This window comes from Capricornis sumatraensis, chromosome 15, assembly GCF_032405125.1.
Source record: "Capricornis sumatraensis isolate serow.1 chromosome 15, serow.2, whole genome shotgun sequence".
NCBI classification, from domain to species: Eukaryota; Metazoa; Chordata; class Mammalia; order Artiodactyla; family Bovidae; genus Capricornis; species Capricornis sumatraensis.
The window spans coordinates 25,205,160-25,220,268 of record NC_091083.1 but is presented as its reverse complement, the minus strand read 5'-3'; the positions used below and the strand labels follow the sequence as shown (position 1 = coordinate 25,220,268).

Below are 15,109 nucleotides of genomic sequence, written 5' to 3'. Positions count from 1 at the left end.
GTGCTGGGGAAATGCAGAGAAGGAAGGCTATGTCAGTGAGAGAGAGGAAAACCTTTGGAAAAAGAGTAACATTTGAGCTAGCTCTTAAAGAATTAATAAAAGTTTGGGACGGATTTCATGAGGAAGGGCCCTCCTGGCAGTGCAAACTGAATGTGTTCATGATCTGAGATCTGTTCAAAGAGGGGAAAGTTTAGTGTGATGAGTCCTTGGGGTGGAAGATGGCAGGAGAGAGATGGTGGGGAGAGAAAGCATAATTCAGGCCATGAGGAGGCTGCCGGAAGTGCCAGTGTCCCTGGTTCAGATGGCCTGCCTATGCTCAGGCCTTGACTTATGAGTTAAATTGCTTCAATGTGTTCTTTTAAAAAAAATATTAATGTTTATAGGAGTAAAGTTGATTTACAATGTTGTGTTACTTTCTGCTTTACAACAAAGTCTATCAGTTATACATATATCCACTCTTTCAGATTCTTTCCACATATAGGTCCTTACGGAGAATTGAGTAGAATTCCCTGTGCTGTGCAATAGGTGCTTATTAGTTATCTATTTTATATATAGTAGTATGTGTATGCCACTCACAATCTCTCAATTTATGCCTCTCCCCACCTTTGGTAACTATGTTTGTTTTCTACATCTGTGGTTCTATTTCTTTTTTGTAAATAGGTTCATTTGTGCCATTTTTTAGATTCCACTTATAAGTGATATCATATGATATTTGTCTTTCTCCAACTGGCCTCACTCAGTGTGACCTAGAGATTGTCACAATATGTCCCTTTTTGTGAAAGAAGAGTTGCGCAGGAAGCTCAGCTCAGTGATGAGCTAGAAGTGTGGGATGAGGGTTGGGAGGGAGGCTCCAGAGGAAGGGGATATATGTTACATATAGATGATACATATTGTTGCACAGCAGAAACCAACACAACCTTGTAAAGCAATTATCCTCCAAAAATTAAATAAGAGTTTACTAGTTTTCAATTTATCATAGATGCATAACACTCCCTTAAAATAACTATTTGAAAATAAGGAGTTAATTTAATTAAAAAACACTAGAAATCACAGCTCAGGTGATACCTTGCATAGCGTATGGTAAGTGGTGTATACATGATTGAAATTTGAATAACTCTGGAGTGGAGAACAATGTGGGCTCTGGACTGTTGGTTTGATCCTAGCTCCAGACCTTACTTGCTGTATATCCTTCATAAGCCACCAACCTCTCTAAGCCTCATTCGCCTCATCTTTAAAACAGGGACTGGAATATTAAGTGAGATATTGCCTGTAAAGCACTCAGCATGTTTGTGAGTGGATGAATGCAATACAGGAAGCGTCTCCATATCAAATTTATGTCCCCAAACTGACATCCACTAGAAATTGTCTGCAACAATTTCTATACATTAGTGATGCTGTTCCACAAATGTTTCTCCTCTGAACTCTACCCAGAGTCATCTTTCTTTGTATCCTGCCATCAACAAAGATTACTTTGGACCTTTCCTCATTTTAGGCAATTATCCGACACAGAATCTGCCTAAACTCTCAAACTGCATACCATGGTACAGAGAAAGAAGTCGCACTGGCAAGAGCCTGACCCTTTGTCATTTATTTTCCAGGCTTATCAGATATCTACTCACTTGGACAGGCACTGCTGAGGGTATACATCTCAAGTCCATTTCATCTGCAGGCCTTGTGATGTCTTGCAAAAAAAGAAAAAAATTCCCTCACGCTAACTTTAAGCTCCAAAAAGTCATGAAGACTGTCCCTGCGGAGTTCTTCATAATGGAATTTTAACCTCTAGTTTTCCTTTTACCTGTCAGAAATTCATTTGGTGGACATGCTTTCTATCTCCCTGTGTTGGATCCTCATTTATTTCCTGGAATGTTGTGGGATTACTGGGAAAGCTGACCACAAATGTTGGACTCTGATCCCCTGCTCTAGCAGTAGGTCAGAAGTATCTCCATGATGGGACATCCCTGCTGGTCCAGTGGCTAAGGCTCCACTTTCCCACTGCAAGGGGCCAGGGTTCCATCTCTGGTCAGAAAACTAAATTCATACTTGATGAAACTAAAGATTCCATTTACAACAACTAAGACCTGGTGCAGTCAAATAAATAAATAAATGTTTTTTAAAAAAGAAATATCTCCACGATGCTGGTCAGAGCATGGTCTTCCACTGTTGGAACTTGGTGGAGAAGGAGGTTCAGGGTTTCTTTTTATAGTGACAACCGATCACTGAGGTGAAGGCATAGGACTGGCATAACCCTTCTTTCTGGTGATGAATCCAGAATTTTTATTTTTAAATGTAAATATAAAATGATCATTTGGTAATGTCATTTTAGTACTGTGAAGAAATGAACTCACAGAAGTGGCCATTTATCGTTACTGATAGGATCAAACTCAGAGAGGCCACCAAGAAATAATACAGTTTGAAGAAAAACAACCCCAGGTATAATTCAAAACATTTGGGCAAGGAAAAGCTGAGTTCCAGGATCACTGTGATGATGACATCTATTAGCAAAGCATCTTTCGCTGTAAAATCCTAGCAAAGATGTCAGCTGATGAGTGCTGTGTGACGTTTCTTTTCACCAGCTGCTGTGTGTTAGCTCACTCTTCCTTCCGGTAACCCCACACCATCTTGCGTTTGTCTCTCAGCTCAGGTACAAAGAGCCGTGTGACAGGGCAACTCCGGTGAGCATGACGCCCGAGATAGAGAGAGTGAGGAGAAACCAGGAGCAGCTGAGCACGGCAAGTTGGTTCTGTTTTGCTCTTATATTGCCAGACATTAGCTGTTTTTAGTCTTTACAATGCTTTCTGAAAACCAGTCCACATCTTAGCCACTCCTTTTCTACTATCCTGTACTGAGGCGTGTGGACTGTGGCACCCTTGTGGGAGTCTGGGAAGTTGGGAACTGCTTTGCTACTATTCGGCCATACTTATTTATTCAAGAAATCTTTTTTTAAAATATTTTTTTATGTGGGCCGTTTTTCAAAGTCTTTATTGAATTTGTTACAATATTGCTTCTGGTTTATGTTCTGGTTGCTTGGCTATGAGGCATATGGGATCCTAGCTCCCTGACTAGGGATCGAACCTGTACCCCCTGCATTGGAAAGCAGAGTTCCAACCATTCAACCACCAGGGAAGTCCCTATTTGAAGAACTCTTCATTAAGCAACATGGCAGGCATTATCCTGGTCACTGGTACACAGAGATAGATAAGACCCCTTCCTATCTTCATGGGCCTCATAGTTTAGATGGTAAATCTCTAAAACTACATCCAAATCTAAAGACCTGGAGAGCAGCATAGTGGGTATGTTGTCAGTCTGATAAAAGAGAAAGTTGTCTATTGGCATAAGGCAAAAGAAGACCTGATTTGACTGGGGTTCTGAGACATAATGTCGTGGCAGGGAACCTTATAAATAAAACAGAAAGCATCAATCATTCAGTGATCTGTTGCTAGTAAAGCAAGGGTAGTTAATAATCATGAGGTTCCTCTGCTGTGGACCGTGTTTTAAATGTGTTATGTGATTCAGTGGGGTAGGCATGATTTATTGCTCTGGTTTGTAGGTGTGGGAAACTGAGTCTTGAGAAGTCAGAGGACATGCAAGAACCTATGGTTTGTGACAGCAGGGCTGGGATATGAACCCAGGCCTCCCTGAATTCAGAAATCTCTTTCAAATGTATCCCCTAATGGTTATTTTCCCCATTTTTGGGACTGTTTTATGGAGTTTTTACCATTATAAACAATAACCTTCTTCTTCTGAAACAGATAATTTTGAAACACTTTAAAATTTAAGAGTGACTTCTCCCAGATGGAGGAGGAAATCAGGCTGAATACTGTTTTATCCTTACAGTATCCCTGATAGTGGTATAAGTGAGGGGTCTTAGGCGTCTTTTGAAGGTAGAGCCTCCAGGGTCAGAACAGGAGTAAATGGCCTTCCCAGGCTGCCATGACTACTTCACTATAGTTCTCTTTTAATGATTTTTTTTTAGTTTTAATATTTTTTTTTCCTATCTTTTGTCCATGCACAGCATGCAGGATCTTAATTCCCTGGCCAGGGATCTAACATGTGGCCACCGCTAGTGGTGTCTTAACCACTGAACTGGCAAGGAAATCCCTTGTAATGATTTCATTACAGTGTCTTCCTGTTGTATTTCTATTACATTTAGTTGTGGTCTTTGCAATTAGTTTTGGTATTGAACACAGAAATATTTATTAAAAATCATTTTTAAGAAGCACAACCAGCACTTGGTGCTTGCCAGGTCAGAAGAATCAGAAGCCAGACATAGATTTGAACTGAAAGGCTAACACACACCTACTGTGGGAAAAATTATGTAAAAAATAGGGTTAATTTTGAGGCTTATCCTCTGTTGGTATTTGGTTGAAGACCATTCTGCTATTCATTAAAATTCATATTAATCCTCCACAGGTAAAATACAGAGGAGAGATTAAACAGGCGACTGCAATTTCTGATCCACCAGAGCTGAAGAGAGTGAAAGAAAACCAGAAGAACCTCAGCAATGTGTGATCTTAGTCACTTTTTTCTTATGAAAGCAAACATATTGTCAACATGTCAATGAAGGGATTGTGTTTACACAGTTTTCACGACTTTGAGTTGATTGCCTCTGCTCTCAATTGACTGTCAATTTACTGGATAGTTTTCAGGGTGTTAGGTATTGTGGGTCCAGTCAGGCACGCCCTGCTCAGAGTTCCCAGTGACTGCAATGTGATTTTTGTCTCCAGGTTATTGTATATCCCTCTTATCTGCTTTTCATGCTTGCAGTTCCTGGGATTCTCCAAAGGGATGCCGTGGCAGTTTTTGGCATCTTGGCTCTACAAATAAGCTTTCCCACTCCCTTTCCTCCATATGTATTAATAAATGTATTCTTGTTCTATAGCCTATCCAGTCCCATTTCCCACTCATGGCTATCATCACTTTATTTTTGGATGATGCTGGGAAAAAATTATGAAGTGTGCCTGGCTGAATAGGTCATATGAAACAGGTCCATTTTCAGGTCACTTGTTCAGGGCTGTCCAGTTTTACTCAGACACCAGTTCTTGGCCTGTTCCAACTCCTTTCTGTTATGTCATCCAAGGATGCAGTTTGCTGAGAGTCCTTTTTTATTTTCTTTTTAAATTTTTTTTAAAATTTACTTTTATTTTTCAGTTACATTATGCAGCATGTGGGATCTTAGCTCACCAAACAGGGATCAAACCCATGCCCCCTGCATTGGAAGCATGGAGTCTTAAGCACTGGTCCACCAGGGAAGTCCCTGAGAGAATCCTTTTTCTGAAGTCATTAATAGTAAATTGTGTTCTTTGGAAGAGGAAATTTGAAAATCTGTTAGATGCAAAGAAATCTTTTATTCTTTAAACCTTTAAAGTCCTTTGGCCAGATTATAAAGGAAAGGCAGTTTATTGTTTGGCATTGTCCCTGACAACTGTATTTTGGAGAAGTAGATACTCGCCTTCTCCTGATGTATTCAGAGTCACGGTTGATGTAACTCCATTACTCTCTAAAGGGAACATGGTTCTGGAGAGGGAGGGATGGAGCACTGGGGAGCGTGCTGGCCTTATGGCTCACCATGGTTACCACTTAGGCATCATGGCCAAAGTTCTGCCACAGTTAATTACTAAGAAAGCATAATGGTCCAGCAGCCTTCTATATGGGTAAGAGTACCTTAAAGTAACATCCATGAAGATATTTCTTACCTTACTCCTTTGTGATGAAATGCTTATTACACCTTTACTGATGGTACACCCATATAATGAGTACATTCACAATGATTCTCTGCCATAGGATGAATTAAAATAGAATGATTTAAGATACAAGCATTTTTAGACCTCTGATGGGTCAGTGGTAAAGAATCTGCCTCCCAATGCAAGAAACACTGTTTCAATCCATGGTCTGGAAAGGTCCCCTGGAGAAGGAAATGGCATCCCACTCCAGTATTCTTGCCTGGAAAAAAACCCATGGACAGAGGAGCCTGGCGGGCTACAGTCCATGGGGTCGCAAAGTGTCAGTCATGACTTAGTGACTAAACAACAACAAAGACCTCTGCTAGCCTCCTTTTTTTTCCACCCCCGCAGCTTCCTATCCTTGCTTAGCTCTTTAAAATAAGTACTCTGAGACTCTTGGTTAGTTGAATTGATTCACAGTGCTCTGTTTTTTGTTTTCCAAAATGATAGGTTTATTATAAATCTCAGATGGGAAGAGCTACAGCCCTAAGTGTAACTCCTGAAATGGAAAGAGTAAAGAAGAATCAAGAAAATATTAGTTCGGCAAGTTGTTTTATTCACTTGGGGCTATCATGAAGGACCTGTTCTTTATTATCTATTTGCAGACCAAGAAGCTTTTGTTAAGATATGCAGAAAGTACATGTGTTATTTCAGATGACATCTGAAAGCCGCCACTGTCTAACTTTACATTGTCCTGAACCCTACTGATGTTTCCAGATGTGACCAACACTTATATTTAAAGTTTCATTTTAAACTGAATTTATGTTCATTTAAACAATGAATCATGTTATTTTAGCCAGTGTCTTTGAAAGTGGTAGTCTTTGATGTATAAGTTAAACAATTATCATTTTACAGATGTATTCCATTGAATGTTGATTGTTAAGTCCTCTCTGCAAAACAAAATAAGAAATGAATCATTACTCCAAAGTAAGGACTTAGGGAAAAAACAGTCCTTAAATATATTTAACACAGAAATCGGTTACTCATTGAAGTTCCGTGTTGCATGTCAGTGTCTTATTTGGGGAATGCGCCTTCTCTCAGGAAATATCAGGGCTTCCGTTCTGAGTGCATGTATGCACACATGTCCGCAATAATCCATATCCTGATCTTACACAGAATCAGCCTCACAAAAAGCAGTGTTCTGATAGTCAGATGTCAGAAAGAGCTTTATGCCTGGGAATCAGCATTTAGATTTTAAACTGTGCAGCTCTCTAGTGGCATTTCTGCCCAGAGATGCACAATACAAATTACCTTTAAGCTGTGGCTGTTTAGAGGGAACCTAAGATGGATACTTAATGAGTCTTACCATCTGCTCTGGTCAAATAAAAGGAAATATTGATAGAGGTATGTTTGTTATACATGCTTCCACAGTGTTATGGCGGAAAATGGAGAAATAGAGAAACAGAAGAAGAAATTTAGGTTCCATTTAGTTTTGGATTTTCCCTATGGATAAAGTATTTCCCACTTTTACAGACTCATGGTTAGTGGATGTTGGTCACTTACACATTTGTATTCAGTTGGTAGAGAGGTTTAGGTCATCTTTGCTGTAGCCTTTAAAGGAGACCATCAAGGGTAAATTTTTAGCTCATTGTTCTAGAAGGAAATGCAATTCACTAAATAAGTTACCTGGGAAGTAATTCAGAATATGTTGTATATGCCTCCCTCATTTGGAAAGCTTGAAAAACTTACATAATTTTTAAATTATAGTTGTCTTTTTGTGAAGTATGTTCTGTTATTTACTTTGCAGGTAAAATATACCCAGGACCAGAAACAGATGAAAGGTAGACCAAGTCTGATTTTAGATACACCTGGTCTCAGACATGTCAAAGAAGCTCAAAATCATATTTCAATGGTAGGGTCCAACAGGTCCTCCATCCGTGGCTAATAAGGAGTGGCACCGCCCCATGCACTGATGGCGTTGTTCACCATTAATCTGGATAACTAACAAAGCATGGAAAGGCCCATGGGCCCACCCTTTGGGGGGAGCTTTCTAATCTTACTGAAATGTACGGGAAATATTCAGTCTAATAAAATAATTTTTCTCACTGATTTTTTCGGGTGTGTTTTTATTTCTAACATGACTGCTACTATAAATGCTTTTTATGGAAGGTACTTTCTTCGACTTTTTTTTTTTCCAATTAATATTAAGATGGAGTTTGGTGTGTTTACATGTTTAAAGAATATGAAAATATGTATTTTTTAAAAAACAATCTCACGAGATATATTTTATATACCATAAAGCTCACCCATTTAAAGTATACAAAGTGGTTTCTAGTATAATTTACAGAGTTAAACAACCATCACCCTAACCTAATTTCAGAATGCAAAAAACACGTGTTTTGAAGTATATGTTTTTGTAACTATATACAAAGATTGTATATATAGTTATTTGTAACTTGCTCTCTTAATCTAATTTTAAATAATATTGCTTTCTTAAATAATTGTATAGAAATAGCTTATCATTTTATTGCATACTAAAGTTTAAGAGATAGGAAATTAACTTATACCTAATTGAGTACATTTTAGAAAGTAACTAGGATTTGAAAAATGAATCTTTCAACACTTCTTACTTATATACAAGCTTATATATTAAAAGAGCTGCTAACTGTAATGATGGAAAGCATTGTGAAAATGTCAGCACTTGATTTCTGATGCTTGGAAACTGAAATTTCATAGATTATTTTTGGAATAATTGGAAAAAATACGTTTATGTAGAAAATAATCTAGATGCAGCTGGTATAGTAACTGTCTTTATACTCAAATTTTGTGAGCTGTGTAGCATTCAGGAAATTTCAGTTTGAGTTACTATGGTTTTTCCCTCTTTCAGGTGAAATATCATGAAGATTTTGAAAAGACAAAGGGAAGGGGCTTTACTCCTGTTGTGGATGACCCTGTGACAGAGCGAGTGAGAAGGAACACCCAGGTCGTCAGCGATGCTGCCTATAAAGGTGTCCATCCTCACATCGTGGAGATGGACAGGAGACCTGGAATCATTGTTGGTAAGCTGACTGGCCTGCTTGGCAGGTCTGCACAGTCAAAATGATCGTGCATTCCCTGTTTTTATTAATGGAATTCGCTTCCTTATTCATCAGACCCCTCCTCAAATGTGTGACGTGGTGCCCAGATGAAAGTGGATCAAAGGCAAAGTGTTGTTTGCACTACGTTGGAGGGAATTATTCATGGCCTTTGCCAGGTGTTATTGCAGTCATTCTGTAGTTGGACATTCTCTGTTTTTAATAACCTTCTGGTCTTGAGTGTTCCTACTTGCTACGCAAAGAAGCAGCCCAAAAATCAGACATAGGTGATAATGAAGATTAAGCAATTATTTTGTTTCCCTTTAGCTTATGTGGGCTTCCCTGGTAGCTCAGATGATAAAGAATCTGCCTGCAATGCAGGATACCTGATTTCAATGCCTGGGTTGGGAAGATCCCTGGAGAAGGGAACAGTTACCCATTCCAGTATTCTTGCCTGGAGAAGTCCGTGGACGGACCATGGGGTTGCAAAGAGTCGGACACAGCTGAGCATCTTTCACTTTCACTTTTAGCTTATGTACTGATCAATAATTGTACTGCAGACATCGTCTGCATGGGTAACAGAACAGAAGTAACCCCATATAGGTCCTTTGACATCAAATAGACATGCCTGAAAGATTCTGATGGTTTCCACAATGTGAGTAGCTTATTTTTTTTTGAATATTATTTCTGAACTGGGAGAGTAGAGCTGTCTGAAAGTCTCACAAATCAGAGAGAAAGGAGCCTCAACCTGCTGTTCTTTTTGTCATCCAGGGAAAATCTTAGGAACATAGTGTTGAATGGTGACAGAGTGAGCAAGGTTTGTACTAAAAGCTAAGAAAGGAAAGGAAAGATACTGATTTTTTTCAGTTTGTTCAACATTTGTTTCTGTTGTAGGAAGATAAGTTTTTTTATTTTTGTTTTGTTTTCTTAGACAAAAACCTTGTAGTTGCCTCTTATAAATTACTCGCATGTCCTTACTCAGGAGTTTTAACCCAACATTTTCCCTGTTTCAGTGTGTGGAGAGCATGAGTGATGAGGGTTTGGGGATGTGGGGAGTGGTGTGGTGTGCATGTGTGAGAAGTCACAGGCTTCCTGTGGAAGGTCAACAAAGAATAAACCATGCAACTTATATTTGATCGCAAGGTTTTTTAGCAAATCCTGTGAGTGTGAATCACACTGTGAGTGTGAATATCCCTCCGTTCTTCTCTGAAGTCTGCTGCACAGTGGGTTTGCCAATATTACATGCTTGCTTTTTGCATATGCCCCTTTTCAGACTTTTGTTTGACTCTCTTGGGTGCTGACTTTTTTAAAATTTTTTAATTCATTCTTGATTTGTTGATTTCTTCCTTTGGTAAAAGACCTCAAAGTTTGGCGCACAGATCCTGGCTCCATCTTCGACATTGACCCCCTGGAAGACAATATTCAGTCTAGAAGTCTACATATGCTTTCTGGTACTGCTTACGTTTTGAGTTCCTCCCCATTTACATGGCTTTTGTCCTTAAAGTGAAACTGCTGTGAGCTGTGCAGGTTCATTGTGCCTTCTGTGTAATGTGAATTTTTAAGTTTGGGCTTCAAAAACCCAAGAGAGTTGCTGTGCTATTTAATATGCCACTAACCATTTATGAAAACAAAACTTACAAAAGAGCTTTTTCGTATATCCTAGATTAGTTCTAGGTTTATTTTAAAGGTGTCTAGAGCTTACTTACACTTCCTTTTTATTAGTGAATATGATTTTAGAAATTCTCTGGGCTTTGAAATGCAGCTGTTTGGACTGCACTAAACTGCTAACATAAATATTTGTTTTATGAAAAGCACAACATTTTAGAGATATAGTTCTTTAATTTAAGGAATTCTTTGAAGACTTTTATATAAAACAGAGGAGAGATTTTCTACATAGCACTGTGAATGTCTTAAATTAGGTTTTCAACTATCCTTAAAATTTATCTCTGAGTTTTTATAAAATGCAAAATTTGTAGTTTACATAGGAAGTTTATATGACTTTTAACTTCAACTGTATGTTTATAATTAAAAGTAAAACCCAAATGGTTTGGATATTTGGGTATAGCAATAGCAAGGGTTGATCTTTGTAGGCTTTCAGACCACATTTAGCAAACTGAAGATTTGACAGTTATGTGACTTTTTTAAACATATAAATAGATCTATCATTTAGGTCCTTCTCTGTCCCCTATTGTGACTCCACGATTAAGTGTTAACATTAACAAAATTGAAAGCCCAAGGCAAAGTAGAAATTCTAATATTTATATAGTAATTTGATCCACATAATCAGCCAAATTGTCATCCAAATTTTCTAAAAATAAAGAAAAGGCAACAAATGCTGTATCGTTAGTGATATTTGAAAAGGACTATTTATAACCAAACTTTTGAGAGAAATTTACTAATTTGCTAGTGTCCTCTTAGTTCTTGTCAACTTCTCTCTCCTTTAACATTTAGACCAAATTGAGTGTGAATGATGATTAAGTTATTTGTGTTGTTGATAATATGTACTGAAGTTTGGGAATAGATGGCTAGAGTTTATAATACCTGAGCTTTGGGGTTGCAATTTAATGAGGGATTATTTTTCTTCCTTGTTAAATTTTTAAGTAATTTTTTTGGTTTCTTTGTTCTTCAAGTCACTTAATCACAAATATGAATATTTTCCCTCCAATATAGAAAAGGCAAATCTTTATAGGAGACAACGGTCTCGGTCTTACTCGAGCAGTACTTTTGGTACAGGTCTGGGAGATGACAAATCAGAAATATCCGAGATTTACCGTAGCTTTTCATGCTGCAGTGAGGTAACAAGACCATCTGATGAAGGAGGTATCAAACATTAACCACTCTCAGAAGTCTCTTTTAATGTATCACAAGTGTGTCTATAACAAATTCTTCACTTTTGCACAAACATATGGCATGGATATATTTTAACATTTAAAATTATGTTTAGAAAGTTGAGTCTTTTTAAAAAACTAATAATATGCATTTTTGCATGCTTGTTTTTCCTATCTTTCCTCACTGTTTTCACTGAAAACGGATCTTTAATGACAACAGGGTCTTGGGATCTGCTACGTGAATCTGTTTCACAGGAGTTGTAAGTGATGGATATACACAGCCAGAGTGGAAACTTGAGTTCTGTGGAGTTCATATCTGATTTCCATTAAGGAAAATCAATCTTATGGTTATATTTGAGTGGCTAAGAGAGTGCTATGAATTTGTGTGTTTAAATATTCATATACAGTTGCAGACAGAGTTAGATCTTGCCAAAAAGAAATGGGGTATGTACTTGGGATATGAGATTTTTAAAAAATGGAAAATACTGTTGATTGTTAATAATCTTTGTATCTTATATTACTATCCTTGTCCTCTACATTCTTCTGTTTTCTGGATCCAAGCTGATGGCTTAGGTCTAGAAATCGGTCGTTGAAATTGTTTTGGATGTTAAACTTCTCTAGCTGTTATTAAAGGTTAAGACTAAGGTACAGCCACATTTTAGTGCCGTGGGGAGGGGAGAGGAATGAACACAGAACAAAAGGAAAACTGAATTTCCATTACAACCAAAGGCCATAGCACTGAAATCCCTAAGGCTGGAGATTTTGAAGTGGAGAAGTTTAACATCTTGGGAAAAGTAATGTGACTATGGACCCAATGAAGCTATGAAATCTCTTGCAATTGAGTAATTGTTTGTGGTTTTTTTTTTTGCACTTATAGGAAAAACCCCTTTGAGAAGAAAATCAATTACAGTCAATAATCTTAAATTGTACATTCAGACTTGCCTTAGCTTGGTAGAAAGATGTTTCTTTTCTAAATTTCAGATAAAGTGAGGTATAATTGACATAGAAAATTGTAAGATATTTAAAGTGTACATCATGATGATTTGATACATGATACGTTGTGAATGGATTCTCCCCAATTAGTTAATTAACATATCCATTACCTCACAAATATATCTTCTTTTTTTCCTTTGGCAAGAGCACTGAAATTCTACTCTGTTAACAAATTTCAGACAGCACAGTGTTATCAACTATAGTCACTGTGTTATTCTTTAGCTTCTTGTACCCTATTCATTGTGTAGCAAAAATTTGTACACTTTTACCAATTTCTACCTATTTCCCCCAGCCTCTGGCAACTACTGTTCTGCTATCTGTTTCTATGAGTTTGACTTTTCTTTTTTTTTGGCTTGATCTTTGTAGAAAGTTTTTAAGAGTCTCCTTCCTCTATGCTTCTAATGTTTATGAACTAGTGCTTTTTTCTTGTAGGTAAGATAAAGGTGTGAGAGCTCCTCTTTCAGTGTCTGCTTATCTAACAAAGGATTCAGTAACTTTATTTTTTTGGCTTGGGGCTATTGATTTCTCTCTTCCATGTCCTCTGTGACTCTACAGAAGTACAGAATAATATTGATGCCTGGTAAGATAAATAAAACCCAAAGCAAATACAAGAATAAATTTCCATCAACCCTTATTTAACTTTCTCAGTTCAACGTGGTAGAACTGATGTCTCTCACAAAAGCGATGCACCTTAGAGTCTTTGCTTCATCAGGGACCCTTTAACTTCATGTCTGAACACACAAACACAGCATTCATTCATTTAATCACCAAATGTTTGAGTGCTTTTTGTGCATCAGCCAAGAGCTCAGATCTGGCAGTGTACATAGCAGTGAGCAGCAGAGATATGCATCTGCTCTAAGGAATTTGGAGTCTGGTGAAGATCCTGACATTGAGCAGATACTTACCCAAGTAATCTGTAATTATGAACAGAGTAAGTGCTGGGAGGGGAGCACGTGGGGGCCACAAGGGGGTACTCCATCTGGCCTTGATGTCATGGGAGCCTTCCTCAGGGAAGGAAGATTTGAGCTGAGATGTGAATGCTAAATGGAAGTGAACTATGCCAATGGGCTTTGGGAAAATAATGTTTCTCAGAGACAGAACAGAACACAGAAGTGGTGCATCAGTGAGACATTCAAATGGAGGCATTGAACAGGCAGTTAGAGTCCAGAGGAAGAGGCTGCACTGGAGATAAATGGGAAGTCATCACCTGTGTCCGTGATCAGGTCTTGGATTCATCTGTGTGGAGAAGGAGAGTTTGAGCCCCCTCCTGCAGGTTTCTCAGCTCCGTCTGTGCCAGGGAGGAGTTTGGCACTTGTCTCCGATTCTGTTGGCTCATCTAAAAACCCACTGTTGTTGGTTTATCTTCTCTTCCTCCTCTCAAGCCCCCACTACTTTCTAATTATTTCTAGCAAGAGGACCCTACACTCTGCCAAAATGAATAAGAAATGTCTCCATTGAAAGAAAGTATGCATAAATGTTATTATATTTATAATGGAATTTGAGTAAGAGTAACAAAGGGACGGGGGAGTCTGGTGGGCTGCTGTCTATGGGGTCGCACAGAGTCGGACACGACTGAAGTGACTTAGCAGCAGCAGCAGCACATGGTTAAGAGAGAATAATTACATTTTTTAAAGTGGAGGAACATCAGACTCCATGAAAGGTGGCAGAAGGAAGATTTTTGGGAGGAAAGAGTGTCTCCGTAACTTAAATAATGCCTTGTAAGAAAAGCTGACTCCTTGGAAGTGTTTATAACCTGTCATTCTTAGTCACCTGTTAAAAGGCTTGTGTTTGGTGACATTTCCAATTTTGGAAAGTTGATATTGAGTTATGAAGCAAAAGTGTAGATGTACCAGTAAGTTTTTATAACATTAACACAGTGGCATACCCAAAGTATATCTAGGTTAATTCAAAAAGATTTGGGGATACCTAAGAATATGCTTCTAATTTTAAGTGAAGCAAATCATATTCTACTCATTGGTACCTTATGTCTGTATTCAAACAGTCAGTGACATATCTAACCTAATAAGTCCAAAAGTGCCTCCTCACCTTCTCCACAACATTCTGCTACTTTTCCAGGCCCCCAGGTTGCTAAGTAGCGACTGCGGCTTTCCAGATACTAACTTCACATCCTTAGGGATCATCCTCCACACTTGTGTTTTACTTACATCCACATCCAGATCATTAACAAATCTTGTCAGCTTGCCTGGGACGAACACATCCAGAATTTGACTGCATGGCCCACCTCTACCCCTGGCCCCCACCGTTCCCCCATTTCAGCTGCTGCCCTCTCTGCCTCCAGTCATCACAGAAGTTTCCAGATGAGTTTCCAGCTTCTGTTCCTGCCACCCCAAGCCACCAGCCCTCTCTGCCTTGGTCTGTTCTCCACCTGGCAGCCAGAGGCTCTTTGCTGCTAAGTCAACGTCAGTCATTTCTGACTCTGTGTGACCCCATAGACGGCAGCCCACCAGGCTCCCCTGTCCCTGGGATTCTCCAGGCAAGAACACTGGAGTGGGTTGCCATTTCCTTCTCCAATGCATGAAAGTGAAAAGTGGAA

General features: G+C 38.7%; 1 protein-coding gene across 3 annotated transcripts in view; it reads left to right on the top strand.

The window, feature by feature from the left end:
* NEBL (nebulette) overlaps nt 1-15,109 on the top strand; it is a 385,069-nt gene that overhangs the window by 348,183 nt on the left and 21,777 nt on the right. The window contains exons 20-26 of one of the 3 annotated variants that reach the window (XM_068987356.1): nt 2,637-2,729; nt 4,411-4,503; nt 6,171-6,263; nt 7,468-7,572; nt 8,548-8,719; nt 10,093-10,185; nt 11,405-11,554. In XM_068987356.1, the coding sequence (XP_068843457.1) occupies nt 2,637-2,729; nt 4,411-4,503; nt 6,171-6,263; nt 7,468-7,572; nt 8,548-8,719; nt 10,093-10,185; nt 11,405-11,554 (799 nt within the window). The remainder of the gene's footprint in view (nt 1-2,636; nt 2,730-4,410; nt 4,504-6,170; nt 6,264-7,467; nt 7,573-8,547; nt 8,720-10,092; nt 10,186-11,404; nt 11,555-15,109) is intronic. The other 2 variants (XM_068987357.1, XM_068987358.1) reach the window with 2 other exon arrangements.